This window comes from Malaclemys terrapin, chromosome 8 (genome assembly GCF_027887155.1).
Source record: "Malaclemys terrapin pileata isolate rMalTer1 chromosome 8, rMalTer1.hap1, whole genome shotgun sequence".
NCBI lineage: Eukaryota > Metazoa > Chordata > Testudines > Emydidae > Malaclemys > Malaclemys terrapin.
This window is the reverse complement of record NC_071512.1, coordinates 97750936-97770304: the sequence shown is the minus strand read 5'-3', so window position 1 is coordinate 97770304 and position 19369 is coordinate 97750936. Positions and strand designations below refer to the sequence as shown.

Here is a 19369-nt window from a genome sequence, read left to right as displayed (position 1 = left end):
TAGCTGATGTTCACATTGGCACTTGCCTAGTTCAAGCAGAGGGCCGTAAAAAATGGTTCTGAATCACTACTGGCCAAACTCTAGTAAGTTAAAGATGCCACATAGGTGCACTCAGGGATCAAAATGCCCCTTAGTCATTTACATACTTAGCATGGTGTTTCTAAAGCAATCTCTGGCACTGGTTTGTCTGCTGAATCCCTGCAACCAGATGACAAGAAACATCTTCAGCAATTTCAAGTCCTCCTCTGGTGAGCGTGTTTTATTCATTCTGCTGTGTACTCACTCCCCCTGGTCTGTAATCTGACAGCCTGGTAGATGTGGATGAAAGGCTTTTGGGGGGGAGGGTTTCAAATGAATCAAATCCTCCCCCCCAGGCTGATAGAAGACCGTGCTTTTGAAATATTTCAGCACTTGTAGACAAGATTGGTGCTAAACAGTCGGGGGTCTCACTCAGAGCATTGCCGAAGGCACTACAGCTGTTCATCATGCCCTCAGACTTGGTTCAGTGGAACAGACCCATTTTAACTGTGCGCTAATCAACAGTGCCACTTTGGAAGCCTTTGTATATTTCAAAGCGGCTTCTAAGCACAAAAATCCTTCCCTCCACTAAGACGTTGCTGCGTCTAAACTGGCTTGTTCTTCAGCAGTCCCCCAAATATCTCTGCAGATAATCATCAACAGATCATCCCTTTGTTTTTGTAGGTCCTTACCATGGTACTCAGCAAACTGGACAGCGAGGGACAAACCATTTGTAAGAATGCACTGAAACGTGTAATAATAAAAAACCCACCCTCTTTAAAATTAACAATCGATGGATGCAGGGCCGGCTCCAGCTTTTTTGCCGCCCTAAAGAAGGCAAAAAAAAAAAGATAAAGCCGCGATCGGCGGCACTTTGGCCGCCAAAGACCCGGACATGCCGCTCCTCTCCATTGGCCGCCCCAAGCACCTGCTTCCTTTGCTGGTGCCTGGAGCAGGCCCTGAATGGATGTACCCAAGTCACCAAAGGCATAGGGATTAGAAACTGTCTAATTGGAGTAGGTCTGGGCAGTCCACGTGGGTTTAGACATACTGAAAGCTGCCATGGTAACACAGGAATTGTCCCGACTGGATCAGAGCCAAGGGCCCTCTAGTCCTGTCTCCTGTCTCTGACAATGGCCAATACCAGCAGCTTCCAAGGAAGGAGTAAGAGCCCTGTAATAGACAGTTGGGGGACAATCCACGTCCCACATAGGTCTCAGCCCGCTCTCTAATAGCGATTGGTTTCAACCCCGAAATATGAGGTTTAATGCTGCTTCCAAACTTTTGTTATAAATTAGGATAACGCTGGCTATTCTTGCTCTCCGTAGCCATATCCAATCCCCTTTTCAATCTTAAATTCTTGGTATAATGAGTCCAGGGCCACAAATTCTTTAAAGCAGCAACAGCAACAGCAAACTCCCAGTGACCCTGGATTGGACGGGATTCTTTGTTCCCTATAAATACTTTGCACAAACAACCCGTTGGCTTTCGGTGAAGGAGCGGTGTGAGCGAGAAGCCGCTGGGATGATTTATGTGACAGGGTTGCAGCTGGGACGCGAGCAGATTCCTGCCCGTCTCCAGCACACAGCCCTGGTGGTTATAAAATGTTTTGAAGGATCTGCTAATATTTTTGTTTTCAGTGGGAACAAGACGTAATTACACGACAGCACATCTTTCTCAAGGCTGTCTGTACTGAGGCCACTCCTATAATTTATGCCCTGAGTGTGTCGAGATGTGGTAAGGAAAGATGGTGTCTCATGCAGCCAAACCCTTTCAGGTGAATGAAAATAAAGCAGGAGGCAGAATTGATGGGCTGTAGCAATGGCAAAGTGGCTCCTCAGAAGGTTTATTTTAATTAATTTCCAAGCCTGCTGTAATACCAGACAGCGCTTTCTTCAAACCTTCCCTTCTACTCCCACCTGCTGGCTGAGATGCCTCACTGCTCCTTGGGAGAGCTGGGAGAGCTCTTCCTTCATGTGTTAGTTTAAGATCTCCCCTAGGAGTCTTAAAAATTCCTTCTGCAGGCTGAATGTTGATTTTGGCTGACCAAAGAGAGGGCTCTAGAGATGGGTCCTGGACAGAGTTTGGATCCAAACCTGGATGAGAAACTCCCCCCCGCCCCCAAATTTGGGAGTGTTCAGATTTGAAGTTTTGGTTCAGCATGTTGAAGAACCAGCCGACAAGTTTAGATTTGAATCTGAACATCTGCCAGGGCTGGGAGTGTTTGGGTCTGGCCCCTCTCTAGGTAGGGTGACCAGACAGCAAGTGTGAAAAATCGGGACAGAGGTGGGGGGGTAATAGGAGCCTATATAAGAAAAAGCCCCAAATATCGGGACTGTCCCTACAAAATCGGGACATCTGGTCACCCTATCTCTAGGTAACATACTGGGACTCACATTACTGGCATCTGGTCCTCCCAATATTCTCGCTGTGAATAAATCTGCTTGTGGAAGTGAGCTTGGCTCCACACACACCCAAACGCCACACTCTTGAGCTAACTCTCTAAAGGGCTGTGACAAATACAGCCCATTAGTAACGTCTTCAAAAGCCCAGCCCCGTAAGCATTTGAGCAAAGGAGAATTTGTTATCCTGTCTAGCATGGAAACCAGGAGTCTTTCATTTTAAGGTGTGTTGGGGAATAAAAAAATGTCAGTTCATCAATTTCCTTGTTTGAGGCAGATAATTTGCTCTGGAAGACCAATGCTTTGCACAAATAAAAGGCCAGCTTTAGGCTAAATATCAGAGACTGTCCCAGTTTTTTCATTTATGAAGCTTAGAAGACATTTGATGTGATGCTCACTTTTGGGCTGTAGGTAGCAACTGCAGCAGCACCACAAAAGATCACTCCGACATCTTGGCTAAAACACGAAGCAGCAACCACTGCTTCTGCATATGCTGTAGGGCTGTTTTGCCAGACACAAGGCCCACGGAGTGGATTAAGATTATTCAATGGTCAAAGCACAGAACTGGGAATCAGGAGAATTGGACTCTACTCCTAGCTCTGTCACAGACTTCCTGTGTGACCTCAGCCAAGTCACTTAACCTCTCTCTGCTTTAGATTTCCCATCTGTCAAATGTTGGAAGGCATGATCACCAGAAGCTCCTTGAGACCCGATTCCAGGTCTCGAATTGGCCAAAATGACCCACAAGTGGCAAATTATGGATAGTTTCAATACCTGGAGCTTAGGTAGGCCCTCTGGAACATAAAGACAACCCTTGGAATAGAGGAGGCCATATTGTAGTCAGAACTCAGAGTCAGGTTGGATACCCATATCACTCAGGGTCTGGCAGATCTGGGTTACGAACGGGTCATCGGGGAGCAGATGGAGAATGTCAGACTGCTGACAATCATCCTGTTGACAAAGTTGGATGTCTTGAGCATGGTGGCAGAGGGCTCTTTGACAGGTTGAGGTATTTGTCTTTGTGGGATAGAACAGCCACCGTCCTGTTTCTTATCCCTTACAACAAAACTGAAGTGAGCAAAGAAGAGGAACCAGTGGATCTGATGCTGGTTAAGGCATCTGACAGTCTGTAGTATTCCAGGTTCTTATAATCTGTCAGGAATCAGGCTCTGTCTAGGAGGAGGCCAAACCTTAATAGCCAGTAGCTCCTTGTCTCAAATATCATAACTTTTCTCCACCAAGGTTAACTTCCAAGCGTAGGAAGCACCGGGATAGAATTGGTTGTAAGGGGCCCCTCGTGTTGAGATAATAATGCACCTATGGCAAAGTTAAAGGCATTGGCCTTGATTGTAAATGGTTGGGTGGTCTGGGTGACTCAGGCTAGGTGCCCTCTTCAGTCAGTCAAAGGCTGACTGAGCCTCTGTGGAGCAGGCGAACTGGGCGCCCCACCTTTCACAGGACTGCCATTATGGGTGCAGGCAGGCTGGAGAATGCTTTAACAAATCACCTGTAGAAATCGGTGAACCCTGGGAATTGCTGCACCTTGCACCCAGTTGGTTTTAAAATCTGTCCCTTCCTTGGTTCTATGCTGGGTCCTGATCCCAGACCCTTGGGATTCGCTGTGCCCTGTGCTACACTTGGGCACAACATTGATGCCTACAGCCAACTAAAGACCACGGTTTTCTTCTCTTCTGTAGGGACTAGGGATATTTCTAACTGTTACGAGGTGAACCAGCCCTGAGGGCCTGCCTGAGCTCAGGTCTTGGCAGAGTAAATAAAAACCCAGACTCTTCTTGTTCACCTTTAGCCTACAGAAACTGTTTATTTGCTGAAGCTTTATTTTTAATCACAGGCTGCTTTTGCCAAGAAAAAGTGACTTCATTCTAGTACAGAGGTGGGCAAACTATGGCCCGCGGGCAAACCGTCCTGCTGTTACCCCTCCCCTGCAGCCACGCCGCTGTGCGGGCAGCACAGCTGGCTCTGGCCGGCATGGCTGCGAGCTCCTGCTGCTCTGAGTGGCATGGTAAGGGGACGGGCAGGGAGCGGGGGGGGGGGGGGGGGGTGGGTGTTGGATAAGGGGTGGAGGGCTCAGGGGGGCAGTTAGAAAACAGGGAGCAGGGGGCAGAGGTTCGGGAGGTGGTGGTCAGGGAACAGGGGGCGGTTGGCTAGGCGTGGGAGTCCCGGGGAGCCTGTCAGGGGGAAGGGGTGTGGATAGGGGTCAGGGAACAGGGGGGATTGGATGGGGATGGGGTCCTGAGGGGGGGCATGGTTTGGGGCATGGGGTCCCAGGAAGGGGCAGTCAGGGGACAAGGAGCAGGGGGGGTAGGGGTTCTGAGGGGGAAGTCAGGGGGGTGGGAAATGGGAGAGGGCCAGGCTGTTTGGGGAGGCACAGCCTTCCCTACCCGGCCCTTTGTATAATTTCGCACCCCGATGTGGTCCTTGGGCCAAAAAGTTTGCGCACCCCTGTTCTAGTAGAACTTCAAGGAATAGCCATTATCTATGTAACATTGGGGTGAGTGTGGCAGTTTTTTGCTATTTTTTATTGTTTATTTTGTAATCCATCCTTCCTGCCAGGTATCAATCAGGGCTTGGTGTAGTGGTGGTACTCTGCCAAAGCTCTGCCCCAAAATCAGCATATCTGAATGTTTCTTCTAAAATGATCCATGTTGTATACGTTGTTGTATTAGACTTCAGAGTTAACACCTCATTGAGACAAATGGGGACAGCCTGTATCTTGCTTAGAACTCTTGTTTCTATGTTCACAGTCAACAGGACACTTCTTGACTGGTTCATAACTGGATGATCCTTGCAACCACGGGGCTAGGGATTTTAGTTTTTAAACGAAAGTTGCAAGTGTGAAGGAGCCACTAGAGATGTGGTGGCACAACATTCTTTCAAGTGCATGGAGCAGACTAACTGCTCTCTGGCCAGGACATGCACATGTTATTTCTCTAGCACGCCCAGCCCCTGCCAGTTAGTCACCTCCCCCAGACCTGAACACTGATTGCCCATGTGTGTCAGCATGTTGGGCTGTTGCTAGACTAGTGAGCTGTACTAAGAACTCTCACTCTCTCAAACTAATTAGAACCAAGATTAACAAGGTGGTGAATGGGAGTGAGCCTGAATGTGCTCAGATTCTGTTAGCATTCAGCTCCAGCTCTAAACTGTGGGTCTTGGGCCCATCGTTAGCTGATCTGTTTTACTTAATGCCTTCAGTAATTCCAGCAGGGATTTATTATCCTCCCTGTTTGTGAGGAGTAAAATCAAAACAAAAACCCAACCGAAAACATCACACAGCGTGTAGAGAAAATTGTTAGTCCTTTTACAGCAATCATATATTGTAGCTGTGATGAGATTTTCCTCATTTAATAAAAAGAATGTATGAAACTAAACAACATTCCTGGGTTTTGTGTCCTCTTTGTGAACAGGCTGAAGCCAGCAGCAGCAGGTGGCATCTGTGCTGACCCTGGGATAAGAACGCTGGCTGGCTGACGGTGAACCTCTTTGCCTCTTTAAGTACCACACCAACAAATGCTGAGCACTCAACCTTAGTGAAAGAGCTGTACTTGAATTTTCCTTTCAGCCTTCCCGTGAAAGCAGAGCTGGGTCACTTTTATATCTGGTATGCTGCATTTTAATATTTGTTCTTATATGTTATATGTCTAGAAGCCTTCACTGAAATTGGAGTCCCATTGCGCTACACATCGTATAAGTAGTTACGAGATGGCCCCGGAACTGAAGAGCTTACAGTCTAAATAGACAAAAACTGTGGGAGGGAGTGGAGGCACGGAGAAGTGAAGTGACTTGCTTATGGTCACACAGGTCAGTGAAAGTGCTAGGAAGAGAATTGCCTTCTCTTGACTCCCAGTCCAGTGGCCTGTCCGTTACACCACACTCCCATGCTACCAGGCTTCTACCCTAACTCACAATGCGCACAAATTTTTATGCTGGCACTTGCATTTGCCATGTTGGATGCTGATAGCCCTTGGATGGTTGCAACCAGGGTTTGACACTCATAGTGCAGTGAATGGAGTAAAAGGCAGAGGGGCAGTTGTGCTCTCACTGAAGTCAATGGTGCAGCTTTCATTGACTTCAGTGGGAGTAAAGCTTAGGTCAACACCTGAGTGCTTTTGAGCATCCCTTCCTTAAGGAGGTACTCCTCTCAAACCAGTGAGCTGAGAGAATGCACATCACCGGAAGACTGGGATTGTCAGTTTTCTCATGGTATAAGGGCTTCATGTCTACTCCTTGCAGGTCAAGGTCTCTAACCCTAAAACCCCACCATTCTGATCATTGTTTTTAATCAGTTTGATTCTGAGATGGTCTTTATCAGTCACTAATCGTGTTGGAAACTGGCATCTACCTTGGCAAGACTGATAGAAAAACTCTATTTTTATTTTAATAATGAAAGTTTAGCTTCTGAAGAAGATAGAAGTCCTAGAAAGTTGGGGTTTCTGTATGGAGACTTATAGCAGGCTATGAAGCTTTATATCTACAGGGCACCAGTTTGAATCCAGCCTGAATTGGTAATGTCTGAACATCATTAGCACCTGACAGCTGTTTGGGTGCCTCTGGGACATGAGTTAGTGGTCTCACTCCAGTCCAGAATGTACAACTGTTGGTGGCAGATACAACTACTGGCTAGACACTGAATGGGTAGGGAGACTGAATGACATTCTGATTTCTAGAGCTGGTCTCTCCCCAGCAACATGGAGATGCCGATGCTGCACTTCTTTTTTGGGTAAGCAGAAATACTTTATTCTCTAGTACTCTCAAACTAATACCTTTCAGCTTCACATTAGAATAACTGCTTTCTTCTGCCCGTCCTGGCCAGTTTTGTGACAGGCAGCAAGCTCCCTTGCCATACCTTCGGCTTCTTTCAAAATAGTCTCTTCCCCTACTCCTTCCATATCAGCTCTACCTACGCGTTCTTTAATCTAACTGTATTTGCTACACCTCATCCCAGTGAACTCCTGAATAAGGACGGAGCCAGAGTTTCCTGAAGATATTAAATGAGGTTTACTTGCATCTAACAGTCACCTCAGCGGCAGGCTGTTGCTAAGTTCTGTTACACTAGGGTTAGTTCATTGTTTCTAGCAAATGCTGGGAAGATGCTCACACATCTGGCTGGAAGAGAAGCCCATTAGGCTTACAAGCTTTTAGAGAATCTTGTGAATGTTGGAAGGAAAGATTTAAGGAGGAGTTGCATCTACACTGACTTGCATTAAATGTTCATGGCTTGTCTCTTTCTCTTGCAGATTGTGATCTTCCATTCTGTCACTTGGCAGCACACAATGCCTACACAATGGACAGATGACTTCAGAGGTTATAGCAGACGTGCACCTGACTGAGCAGTGCTATGGGCTAGGAGAGGATATTGGCCTGTTTTCAAACAAAACCTATGCTAAGCTGAGGTCTGCTGTTGTAGAATCAGAATTCACTTGGTGCTAGCCATAGGTGACTACTGGTTATTGAGATACACGAGGATGTTCCCTCACTTTAAAACTACTCTATGTTATTTCCTTGAGGATATTGGCACAATTTCCCATTCAGGAATACAGTAAGGAAAATGAGCCTGCCTAATTCACTAGGCACCAACCTGTCTACTTACCATAAATATATTTATTTGCAATCTACATCAGACAGTAAGAAAGGGTAGTGAAAGGTCAGTAAACAAAGAGCTTTGTATTCCTTCGTTCAATAGCGCAGTGCATTAGTGAGTGAACTCCTGCTGTATTGATTTGACTGCTCCGGGCCAGTGGATTAATGCAGAGTCATCCAGTGCTACTAGAGGACATCCCAATTCCACTGACTTCAAAACCAGTAACTACAGCCATTCCAGTGTAGGTTAGCAGTGGAATTCTTCACTCCTCCACAATGCAAGTACACTGAAAATTGATGTCACTTCATCTATAATTAAGGTTTGGCACATATGCACAGCTGCCATTCATACACTGTGCAAGGCTTAAGGGAACAGCAGTCCATTTCAATATATTAAAGAACACTACCATCATTTATATATTGGGGGGGGGGGGGGGAGGGGGGGAGATCAAGCTTCAGTCCGTATCCACTCAGAACTCAGTGATTTTGTTCCAAGGGGAGTTCTGCATGTGCAAGAATTGTAAGACAAAAGTCCAATAGTGGTTATGTTTATTTGATTGAAGTAGAAAAAATTATTCAACTATACAGGCGGAAGACTGATTGTTCCTATCTGTGGATATGAACAATACAGCCCACCGCAAGGGTTTCTCTCGTCCCTTTTTGTGCTTGCACTTGCTCATTTTAGTCGATGCACCTTCTTGCCAAAAAAGTAATTCTTAGAGAAAGGAGAATGCTTTACTAACACCAAAAACGTAGGAGTCCCGGCCTTTACAAAGTACCTGCAATGAACACAAAAAAGTCATTCATCATCCTCATTTCTACCCCAATATTACACAGAGTGAAAGCTTTGGCCCCACTTCAACAATTAAAAAAACCTGGCTTCATGGGGGCTGATGACAAGAACTTTTTGGCTGAATTAGCAGTGCCTGTTCTATTGATGTCTGTGCACGTATGAGGAGAGTGGTTTATGAATCAATTCCTCTCCCCACAACTTTTCTAATTAAAATTAAGATAGCATTGTCACCCTGAATGTCACATTTATCCTGCCAATTTAAGGCTGCAATAGGCCAGGTTAGTGGCAAGGATTATGCGTGCTGCTGAGTTTTCTGGAATGATAGTAAAGATACAGTCCTGAGCAACAAGATTCCAGGGCTGAGTTTTTACTGGTGACTTTGCAGCGAGATCTCTAGCTGGAAAAGAAGTGGTACTCTGACTCAGCACAGTGTATGTGGGGAGGGAAGGAATAGAGGATAGATTCTTTTTTAAATCTAAAGGCACATGCTATTTTTTGTTATTTTACACTGCAGGTTAGGTCAACCTGTCAGCTTCTTAGGAGCTGAAGTCAGTTTCTTTATCAGCATGGGGTTATTCTGGATCTCACAGGCACACTGGGTTGTCAGCTGTGGGCTGCTCATGTAGATACAACCATTTCTAAACAGTACCAGGCAATTGATCCCTTCAATACATTCAGTCCACTGAGTTCCATGCACTTGATTTTTTCAGTGTTAGGAAACTGTATTAATAGGTAGGTAGGTAGGTAGGTGTGTGTGTGTGAAAACAGCAGAGCAATGACCGTGCAATTTTCATGTAACCCACTGAGGTGTTAAGTAAAATGGCACAGAGGTAGCTTTCTGCTGTTTCTGCTCTTCCAAACACACACACACACATTACGGATGCAGACTAGCGCGCTCTCCCTCTCGTGTGGTTTATTCCCCCCTTTGCTTATGGACACCAAAAGTCTGACTGGGAAGTGTGATTTGTTTTTTAAAAAGTCATTTAACCCTGTAGAGGAGGCACCTGAATTTTGCATGGAGAGTGTGACTACTTCTCCTCACATTACAGATGAACGAACAAAATGCTGTTCCAGGCCACTCGCTCACCTTTGGTGCTGCAGCACTTGTAGCAGTGTGTTTTCTGTGTTCAGCTGGTACATTTCTTCTCTTGCTTCATCTTCAAAATAAAGCTGGATAAAATTTGGTATAAGATGAATATTTAAGATACCTCTGGCTTGCCTACAGGTCTACCAGGGACACTAGCTAAAAGCCTGCTGAAAGATTTGTCATGATCACACACATGGCCATACAACAGAGCATCTGCATGTGTGTCCTCTAGTCTCTAAAACGGATATACCACTAAGGGCTCTTAGAGCTTTATCTACCTAAAAGGGACTAGTAGGGGGTGGGGGGAAAAAATCCAGAGCTGTAGAAACCTTTCCACAGCGTGTTTTGTATAGATTGCAGGCTTGTATTTATTTACTATCTACATGGCTTTCCCTATATAAACCAATATATATTTGATCTGTTATGACTGCTCTTGCCTAAGACTGTCTCCAGCCAAACAACAGTTGCATTAAGAAGGTGAAGTGCTCTGCCTGTCAATGAAGTGATGGGGGTTATGGGAATCAAAGCTTTGGGACCGCTTTTTAAAAACAGGCTAAATTCATCCACGGTGTCACTTCATTACACTTACCCAAGGAATAAATTTAGCCTATTTTGTTTAAGAATCATAATTACAGCAGCTATGTCTAAAACAAAACTTAGCCCAACATATTTAAGCCCCTTAGATTGCATATGCTTGTTGGCAGTTATCAACAAAATGTCCATCCTGATAAAGTAGTGCCTGAGGAATTATCATGCTTTCAGAAAGGACTGCTCAGTGCACCAAGGGCCATCAATGCTGCCTGGGGATATGAAACTGTAGTGGGAAATAACTATCCCACATACTTGTATGCGAGTAATTCATGTTGGAATATACTGAAAACTACCGGGTGAAGTCACAACCTAATTAAATTCTAAATGGTTAATCTCATCAAGTCTCCATACATAATAGCATCCAACTCAGAGTTAGGCTACTTAATTCTAACAATTACTCCTCTGCTCTTCTACCAGGTATTAGTGTACACATTATTTTGAACACTTTTCACTAAATTATGGATTAAAAAGTTATTAGGTTAACAACCTCCTGGTCTAATTCTTGCTTATTACATACATGGGAATCCAGGCAATAAAATATCTCATAATAAAAATATAAATCGAGAGAGAGAAGAATTTTCACATTCTTAATTTAAACAGTGTTGTGTATTCTAACAGCTACAATAAATTTAGCCTGGAAATGTATGAATGAATGTGTGGCCCGCACCCTCACAAATGTAAACAAAAACGTTATATATATATATTTTATATACTTAGTAAGCTGCTTATGAGAAACTAATTAAAAAAACAACGTACATCTGAAATATAAAATAGAAGAAAGGTCAAATTTCCTACCTCTAGATTGCTGGGATGATATTTTCTTTCCGAATCCCAAGGAGGTAACTCAGCAAACATCACCAGTATATGATCAATAAATCTAAAAGCCAAAGTGGATCTTGTTATGATCCTATTCACAGCATTATACAGCATTCAGTAGCTACTATAAGCCATGCTAATAAATCTACTAGTTCAACTTCTCTAATTCATACATTTAAATATGAATGATGGCAAAGATTACAGAAGTAAGCAGGTTAAACAATAGTTTAAAGACTACCGTAATTATCTGATTATGTTCAGGCCAATGTAAGTTTCAGAAACATACTCTTCACATACTGAAGTTTATACTTTGCTTTAAACACATACTTTCATTAACAACCTTCACAGTGAAGCAAAAACTGTTACCATTAATGTTACCAAGGTGACCATTAATCTTTGATTTCAGCCTTTTCAGGGATACTGCCAAGATAAATGTTGTATATTTATTTAAAATCGATTTTCCCTCTCTGTGTTTCTAACAATGCCTTAGATTAGAACGAAAAACTTTCAAAATCTAATTTACATGTCACTGTTTATGCCGCCTGTTTACTTTTTGCACTTCAGTGATCTCACATAGCGAAACTGCTCTGGTTTGTCATATTCACTTCTTGGATCTTGAACACAGCACAATGCTCTTGCTTTCCAACATTAGGACAACATTAAAACCCCTTGTCTAACCATCTGCACTGCGATTTAAAACAAAAAATAATCTATTTATATTACGTTTGGTTAATACATATGCCACCATTTATGTTATGAATTATGTTACGAATTTCAAGTTCATTAACTTGTAACCCTGCAGGGCTATAAACTAAAGCGCATACCAAGAGAAGGGGAGTTTCCCCCTTTCCAATGTGATGCAGCACTCACTTCTAGCCTTGAGTTAACAGGACAATATCAGGTCTCTAAGAGCTATTTTAGGTCATTTTTGGAGGTGTTTTATATTTATCAGCTTTAACTTCTCTCTTCCTTTGAGACCTGCACAACTGGACTCCTGGTACCTAAGGCACCTGGTGGCTTCAAAACACTGTCCTGATTAATTCCTAAATAGTTTTCTTGTAACATATGTGGTGATACATGCTTGAGATAACCTGTCACCTTTACATGACTATCATTAGATATTCCACACTCCTCCCCACTATGAATTCAGAAAAATCTAGATTTTGGCCCTGAACTACTTTGGAAGTCTGGTGTTATTTCTGCAATGAAACAGAGTATCTGATATAATTATTATTTCACATGAAGTAGAAATCACCTGGAGTCCTCGTGAAAAGCTGAGATGAAATCTGTTTGCCCATATTCAGGATACAGGAAGAGCACAGGCCAGTTTAGATTGCCATTATCATCTAAGTAGACCTTTGTGCCCGTGGCACTGTCAGAACTCAGTCCATTTAAGGACATCTCAGCCAGACCATCTGGTATTTCATCTTCCTCCTTAGAGGCCTCTAGAAACAGCTTGATATTCCTTTCCTACATTGAAAGAATCAATTTGAGAACATGACCTAAAAATCAAAGTTTAGTCACTTGAATATCTACATATGAAGAACAACTTTTCAAAAAGACAACTTTTAAAAGAGAATCCTAAACACATCTTAGGCCCATACCTTTATAGCAGTGAGTAAGATCTCCTTTTGAGACTGTTCCTTCTTCTCCTTCAGTTTTGCTTTCCTTATATCCCGCTGTTCAGCTCGCTGCACGTAAGACAAGTTTGCATCACAATCATGTGAAATAAGTCAACATCCCTCATTACTCTATTTTACTGAAAAGCTACAAAACTAATTTGGGTCACCAGAAAAATTATGGTCCCTCTCACTGCATCTCTTTACAGTGACATGGCTAGGAATCACCATTCAATTCCACTTCATGGAAATGCCAAGTGATTTTTTTTTTTAGTTTTTTACTCCCACTTCGTCCGTTTATAGCACTTTCTTCCAAGCTCAAAAGCTCTCTACAACCATTAATTAAACCTCTGACATCCCCTGTGAGGCAGACAAATATTGTTATCCCCATTTAACAGAAGGTTAAAGAAGGTAAAATTATGCTAATTCCATGCCCAAGATCACACAACGATCATTGAGAGACAGAAATGAACCCTGGACTCTGGGGACCTAAGTCCCTTGCTCTAACCAGCAGACTATACCTTTCAGGTATGGGAGGAGGCATTCTCATTCTGTGAAAATAGTAGGGAATACCTGGCTAATTTCTGTCAATCATGATTTAAGAAGTCTTTTTCTTTCCCTACAAAACCAAAGCCATAATAAGCAGTTTGGTCTCCAATATGGCACCATGTCCCTTGTTAGTTACAGTGATGCTGGCTCCACTAGCTGTAAAATTGGATGCACTGAATTTGGACAAGACCAATACTCAAATGTTAAAGATTGGAAGAGACCCATTAGGTCATCCAATCAATCTTCCATGATCTTTAGATCCTGCTGGACAAAAACTGTAGCACCCTCTGGAAAAAAAAAAAAGATAATTAGCATTTATACGTGCCTTCCACCTGAGGATCCCAAAGTGCTTCCCAAACATGAGGTGGGGTAACGGACTAACGGTCTGATCTGGCATGGTAAATCCTATATTGCCATGGGCAGGTTTTGTTTTGGTTTTTACCTTTAATTTGTCAGCTTTGGCTCTTGTTTCCACAAGTTTCTTCTCCTTCGAATCTATCCTCAGACCCTCCTCACACCATGCCATTGCTTCAGGGAAATTCTTTAACTCCAAATGACACAAAGCTCCTGAAAGAAATTTTTAAAATTCTGACACAGGACCAGTGTATAAATCTATTTATACTAGGGGTGGGCAAACTTTTTGGCATGGGGACCACATCTGGGTACGGAAATTGTATGGCGGGCCATGAATGCTCACGAAATTAACAATTCAGAGATATTCAAATAAACTTTATTAAATAAAGATACAGTTTAGTGGAAATAAACATAAAACCTTACGTACTATTATAAATATACCATCATACCAACGTATTACAACAATGAAACCGAACTTACCCCCTTTCCACGTCCTCTCTCTCTAGCCTGGATTTGTTGGGCGTAAGCTTTCAGTCATCGAGACTCATTGAGATTCACCAGCCCCCTGCTCTCAGAAATCTCCTCCCACGTAGATCCCAACAGCCCACAATTTTGAAAACCGCCACTGCGCACTCCCTGGCTAACTACTCTTTCTTTTATCCTCAACAATGGAAAATTAACACTACTAAAACATCAGAGTCACCTAAGCCAACAAGTAGCAGGCATGTGGGCTTGCACATTCCAGGCTCTGATGGCACATGAGGCGTGTTTAGGTTGTGCAGCCGGAGTAACATGCGTGCCCTCACGCCAATCACGCAGGTCCAGAACATGCGGGAGCCTCCGACCTCGCTCCCCGGCTGAAGCGCCAGAGCGGGGCAAGCGCTGGAGCGGAGCAATGGAGCTCGAGGGCCGGATTAAAAGGTCTGACGGGCTGGATGCGGCCCGCGAGCCGTAGTTTGCCCAACCCTGATTTATACGAAGAGTAGTCTATATTCCCCTCAATATAAACAAGCACAATTATGAGGTTTAATGACTTCATTGGGGCTATTTAAAGTAGCAAACACCAGGCCTGATAGCTTTCTTTCTTTCACAGGATCAGGCTCAATGATAGGATTTCAGCAGGGGTAGCAAGGAGATAAGTGAAACAGACGTTTCTGAACATTGGCCAAATTCTCCACAGTGTAACTGCACTGAAATCAATGGAGTTCTGTGTCTTTGCAACAACTTTAAATTTAAATTGCAGCATATCTTTTGGAGCTTTACTTTATTAAAGATTTAAGACCTGTCTCTTCTAGGAAGAGATCCTGAAGACTGAAGTAACAGAAATGGGATGAAATTCAATAGTACAAAGTACAAGGTCATTCACTTCGGGTCTAATAAGAATAATTCCTGCTAAGGGGTTCATCAGTTGGAAGCAACAGATGAGGAGAGAGACCTGGGCGTGTTGATTGATCAAAGATGACTAGGAGTCATCAATGTGATGCGCTGTGAAAAATGCAATCCCAGGATGTATCAGGAGAGGCACTTCCAGTTGAGATAGAGAAATATTCAATGCCGTTGTACAAGGCACTGGTAAGACCTCATCTGGAACACTGTGTACACTTCTGGTCACCCATGTTCAAAGAAAGATTAATTTAAAATGGAACAGGTGCAGAGAAGAGCTTCTAGGATGATCTGGGGAAGGGAGGGCCTATCTTCTGAGCGGAGACTGGAAGAGATTCAACCTAGCAAACAGAAGGCTGAGAAGGTATATGATTCCCCTCTATAAATACATTGGGGGGCAAAGAGCTATTTAAGCTAAAGGACAATGTTGACACAAGAACAAATGCATATAAACTGGCCATGAACAAATTCAGGCTGGAAATCAGAAGAAGGTGTCTCACCACCAGGAATGAGGTTCTGGAACAGCCTACCTATAGGAGTTGTGGGGGCAAACAACTTAAAACTAATTGAAAGACAGCAGGACAAATTTATGAGTGGGATAGTATGACAGGGAGAATACAGTGATAGTCGGTAATGCACTTCTGCTTATCAGACATTCAAGGTAGATAAACAAAACTATATTATAAAATGGAAACAAACTAGCTAACTTATAAAAAGTACATTTAGTCAAACATAATAAAAAAATGGGAGTCTACCGATAAGAACAGTATGTAACAAATTATCCTTACATAGCATTTTGAAGCCTGGTCTTTTGATTAGTTAACTTAAACACCAATGATCATTGTGTTATTTTACACAGAGTAAAATACTCCTTGAACACAATATAGTTTTGCAAAATAAAGTGACCTCCCTTAGTTAATCTGGGTTTAGCATTTCGAAATTACCTTTGAACTTCAAAATACTGGCATACTATCCATTTGTTTTTAAAATCTTACCTCTTATTATTGCTTTGAGATGGTTGGGATTTAGCTTTCTTGCAGCGATCACATCACTGAGAGCAGAACGGTAGTTGCCTATACAAAGCAAAACCTGGGTCAGAACATTTCACATGAACAACTTCTAAAATCCAAGTAGACTTGAGGGCAAGAGAAATCATTAGGCTGAGCCACAGGACAATGCATATTCTATGACCACAAGACAGGTACAGATGGAGGTTGCACATTAATGACAATAGAAATAAATGATTGGGGTAAATCTGGTACCCAGAAGAGTGAAGGATGGATAACAGGAGCTAGGACAGACAATGCACAAACTGCTACATTTAACATACAACAGATTGTCCTCAATATTTATAACTTCCTTGTTTTGTTGCAAGGATCTCAGTGGGACCTATGAAAATACACAGGCCTACCCAAAATCTGATGCACATGTATCTGTCTCCTTATCTCTTCACTATAGAACCAGAGTTTTATCACTGTCCTTTCCTCCCGGCACCCAACCCCTGACCCAGGTTCCCAGTGTTACTGCCAAGCCCGGACCATCATCAAACCACCTCTAGGAATTAGCCCAGAAAAGCCCAGCATCAACCTGTTCGCTTCACACTCCTCCCCAAAGCACTTTGCTTTGGCCACAAGTTTTAAATTTAGCAATGTGCAAAACAGAAGCTCCAAGATTTGACCCCTGCAAAAAGAGTTAGAGCCACAGGGATGGCCCCTTATGTTGAGCAATCTGCTCGACCTTGTATTTAGCTGTGACTCTCTGAGTACCATTCCCAGACTTGAGGAAGAGCTCTGTGTAGCTCGAAAGCTTCTCTCTCACCAAGAGAAGCTGGTCCATTAAAATATATTACCTTGCTCATCTTGCGTCTCTCAGAGCCACAGGGACAGTTCATGATTGACTGAAAATCTTTTGAAAGTTTGTAACAGTGAAAACACATGACATAAATAGGCAAAGCAATTTAGTCATTTTTGGTTACACAGAATCTACATCAGACATAAAATGCAACATAGGACATTACCCAGATAAAACTGTGCTGCAGCTCGGTTAGTATAAAGCACAGCATTCAAATCCTGGTCACTGCATTTCTTTTTTAACCCTTCAGTATATGAGATTACAGCTTTCTTGTAGTTCTTTTCCTTGAAGTATTCATTCCCCTCATTCTTATAGGTGTTTGCTTGCTCTGCAAAGACAAACGAAACACCTTTCATTGTACAATGCAATCAGTAGATCACCCCTGCCTATAACCTTAGCATACCTAAAAATTCAAACACCCCTTAGATACCCAATGCCCATTCACAGAAAAGCAGATATCTAGAACCCACCACACCCACCTACAATTAAATCCTCAAATCCCAAGGATAATTCCAAAGAGCAGTAGCACAATACCAGAATGGTGTGAAAGCAAAGATTTAAATGTCCATGAAATTATGAAATACCTTCAGGAGATCGATCCTCATCAAAAATGATTGACTGAAGGCATGCCAAATCAGGATTCTGTTCAGGATCAATTTCAGCAGGGGATTTCTTCATAAACATGGGGATCTTGTCAAATTCCTATTAATAACAGCCAGGGTGGAAAACACAATCATAGAATTGGAATTAAGTCCACATTTTGGAAATCGTTAAGTCCTTATCAATATGGCCTTGCAAAATATTCTCTTCAAGCACATCAACCCAGTCAGGGCACAGGTGGCCCAGTAATACATTGAAGGAATGGAAGAAGCCATTCAGAGCTCACCCACATCTCTCTGGGAGCAAGAGCCCTTCATCTGAAGGAAAGATGATGAGTTTCTCTGTCAGCATTTCAATGGGACATTTCATATCCCACACAAGATTTTTTTCTCCCAACATTTCTTGTTCAGCTTGTCCCAGCATTAGGCTCACAAACTTTGGTGCCATTTCTGCCTCTTCATTAGGGGAGATCCACACTATTCTCCACCGCCCAAAACGATCTGACAACCGCATTCAGAGAGAGAGACACACACACACACACACACACCTCCCACCTCTGTCAGACCATCACAATCCCTCTCCAGAAGACAGGAGACCCCTCCCTGGCCCAGGCAGGACACCCGACCAATACAGCACTCTGCACACCTCCCTCACTAGGGGCAGCTCCTTCCCCACCACCAGATCCCTCTGCCCCCAGCTCTACCGACGGGACCCCCTGCCCCCAGACACCCCTCCCAGCTGCAGGGATAGCCCCTCCCCCCATCGCTAGCAATCAGACCCCCCTGCTGTCCCCAACACCAACCCCCATCTCTAGGGCCGCCTCCCTCTCCCGCCCGCCCCAGAGCTCCAGGGACGAGACCCCCCAACACCCCCGGCCCGCACCTGCTCCCAGCTCTCCGGGTGGAAGCCCCCGGCGTAGCGCTGGGTCTGGGCCTCCTCCGCCTGTCCCGCGGCCGCCTCCATCGGCTCCGGCTCCGCCCGCCCCGCCGCTCGCTCCCTCCTTCCTGCAGTGCAGCCGCCGCCGCTTCCCCCGTGGCCCGGCCCGGCGCCCTCCGTTCCGCCCCGCGCGGCGCCGCCCGCCCCAGCCCCAGCCCCGGGGCGGCGCTTCCACTAGGGCCTTGGCCAACTACCCCCGGGCACGGGACAGCCCCGTCCCCACGGCCTGGGGATCAGGGACAGCTCCTCCCCCTCCTGCCCCATACAAACCCCGGGACAGCCCCTTCCCCACAGCCTGGGGATCAGGGACAGCTCCTCCCCCTCCTGCCCCATACAAACCCCGGGACAGCCCCGTCCCCACGGCCTGGGGATCAGGGACAGCTCCTCCCCCTCCTGCCCCATACAAACCCCGGGACAGCCCCGTCCCCACGGCCTGGGGATCAGGGACAGCTCCTCCCCCTCCTGCCCCATACAAACCCCGGGACAGCCCCGTCCCCACGGCCTGGGGATCAGGGACAGCTCCTCCCCCTCCTGCCCCATACAAACCCCGGGACAGCCCCGTCCCCACGGCCTGGGGGTCAGGGACAGCTCCTCCCCCTCCTGCCCCATACAAACCCCGGGACAGCCCCGTCCCCACGGCCTGGGGGTCAGGGACAGCTCCTCCCCCTCCTGCCCCATACAAACCCCGGGACAGCCCCTTCCCCACGGCCTGGGGATCAGGGACATCTCCTCCCCCTGCTGCCCCATACAAACCCCGGGACAGCCCCTT

General features: G+C 44.8%; 1 protein-coding gene across 1 annotated transcript; it reads right to left on the bottom strand.

The window, feature by feature from the left end:
* Nucleotides 1–8553: 8553 nt before the first annotated feature.
* Nucleotides 8554–18675, bottom strand: TTC4 (tetratricopeptide repeat domain 4). Its single transcript, XM_054038258.1, has 10 exons — nucleotides 18547–18675; nucleotides 17649–17766; nucleotides 17231–17392; nucleotides 16209–16286; nucleotides 13919–14043; nucleotides 12913–12999; nucleotides 12564–12778; nucleotides 11288–11369; nucleotides 9902–9984; nucleotides 8554–8800 (listed from the first exon to the last, which is right to left on the bottom strand). The coding sequence occupies exons 1-10, from the start codon at nucleotides 18625–18627 to the stop codon at nucleotides 8698–8700; spliced, it is 1134 nt and encodes a 377-aa protein (XP_053894233.1). The 5' UTR covers nucleotides 18628–18675; the 3' UTR covers nucleotides 8554–8697.
* Nucleotides 18676–19369: the final 694 nt, after the last annotated feature.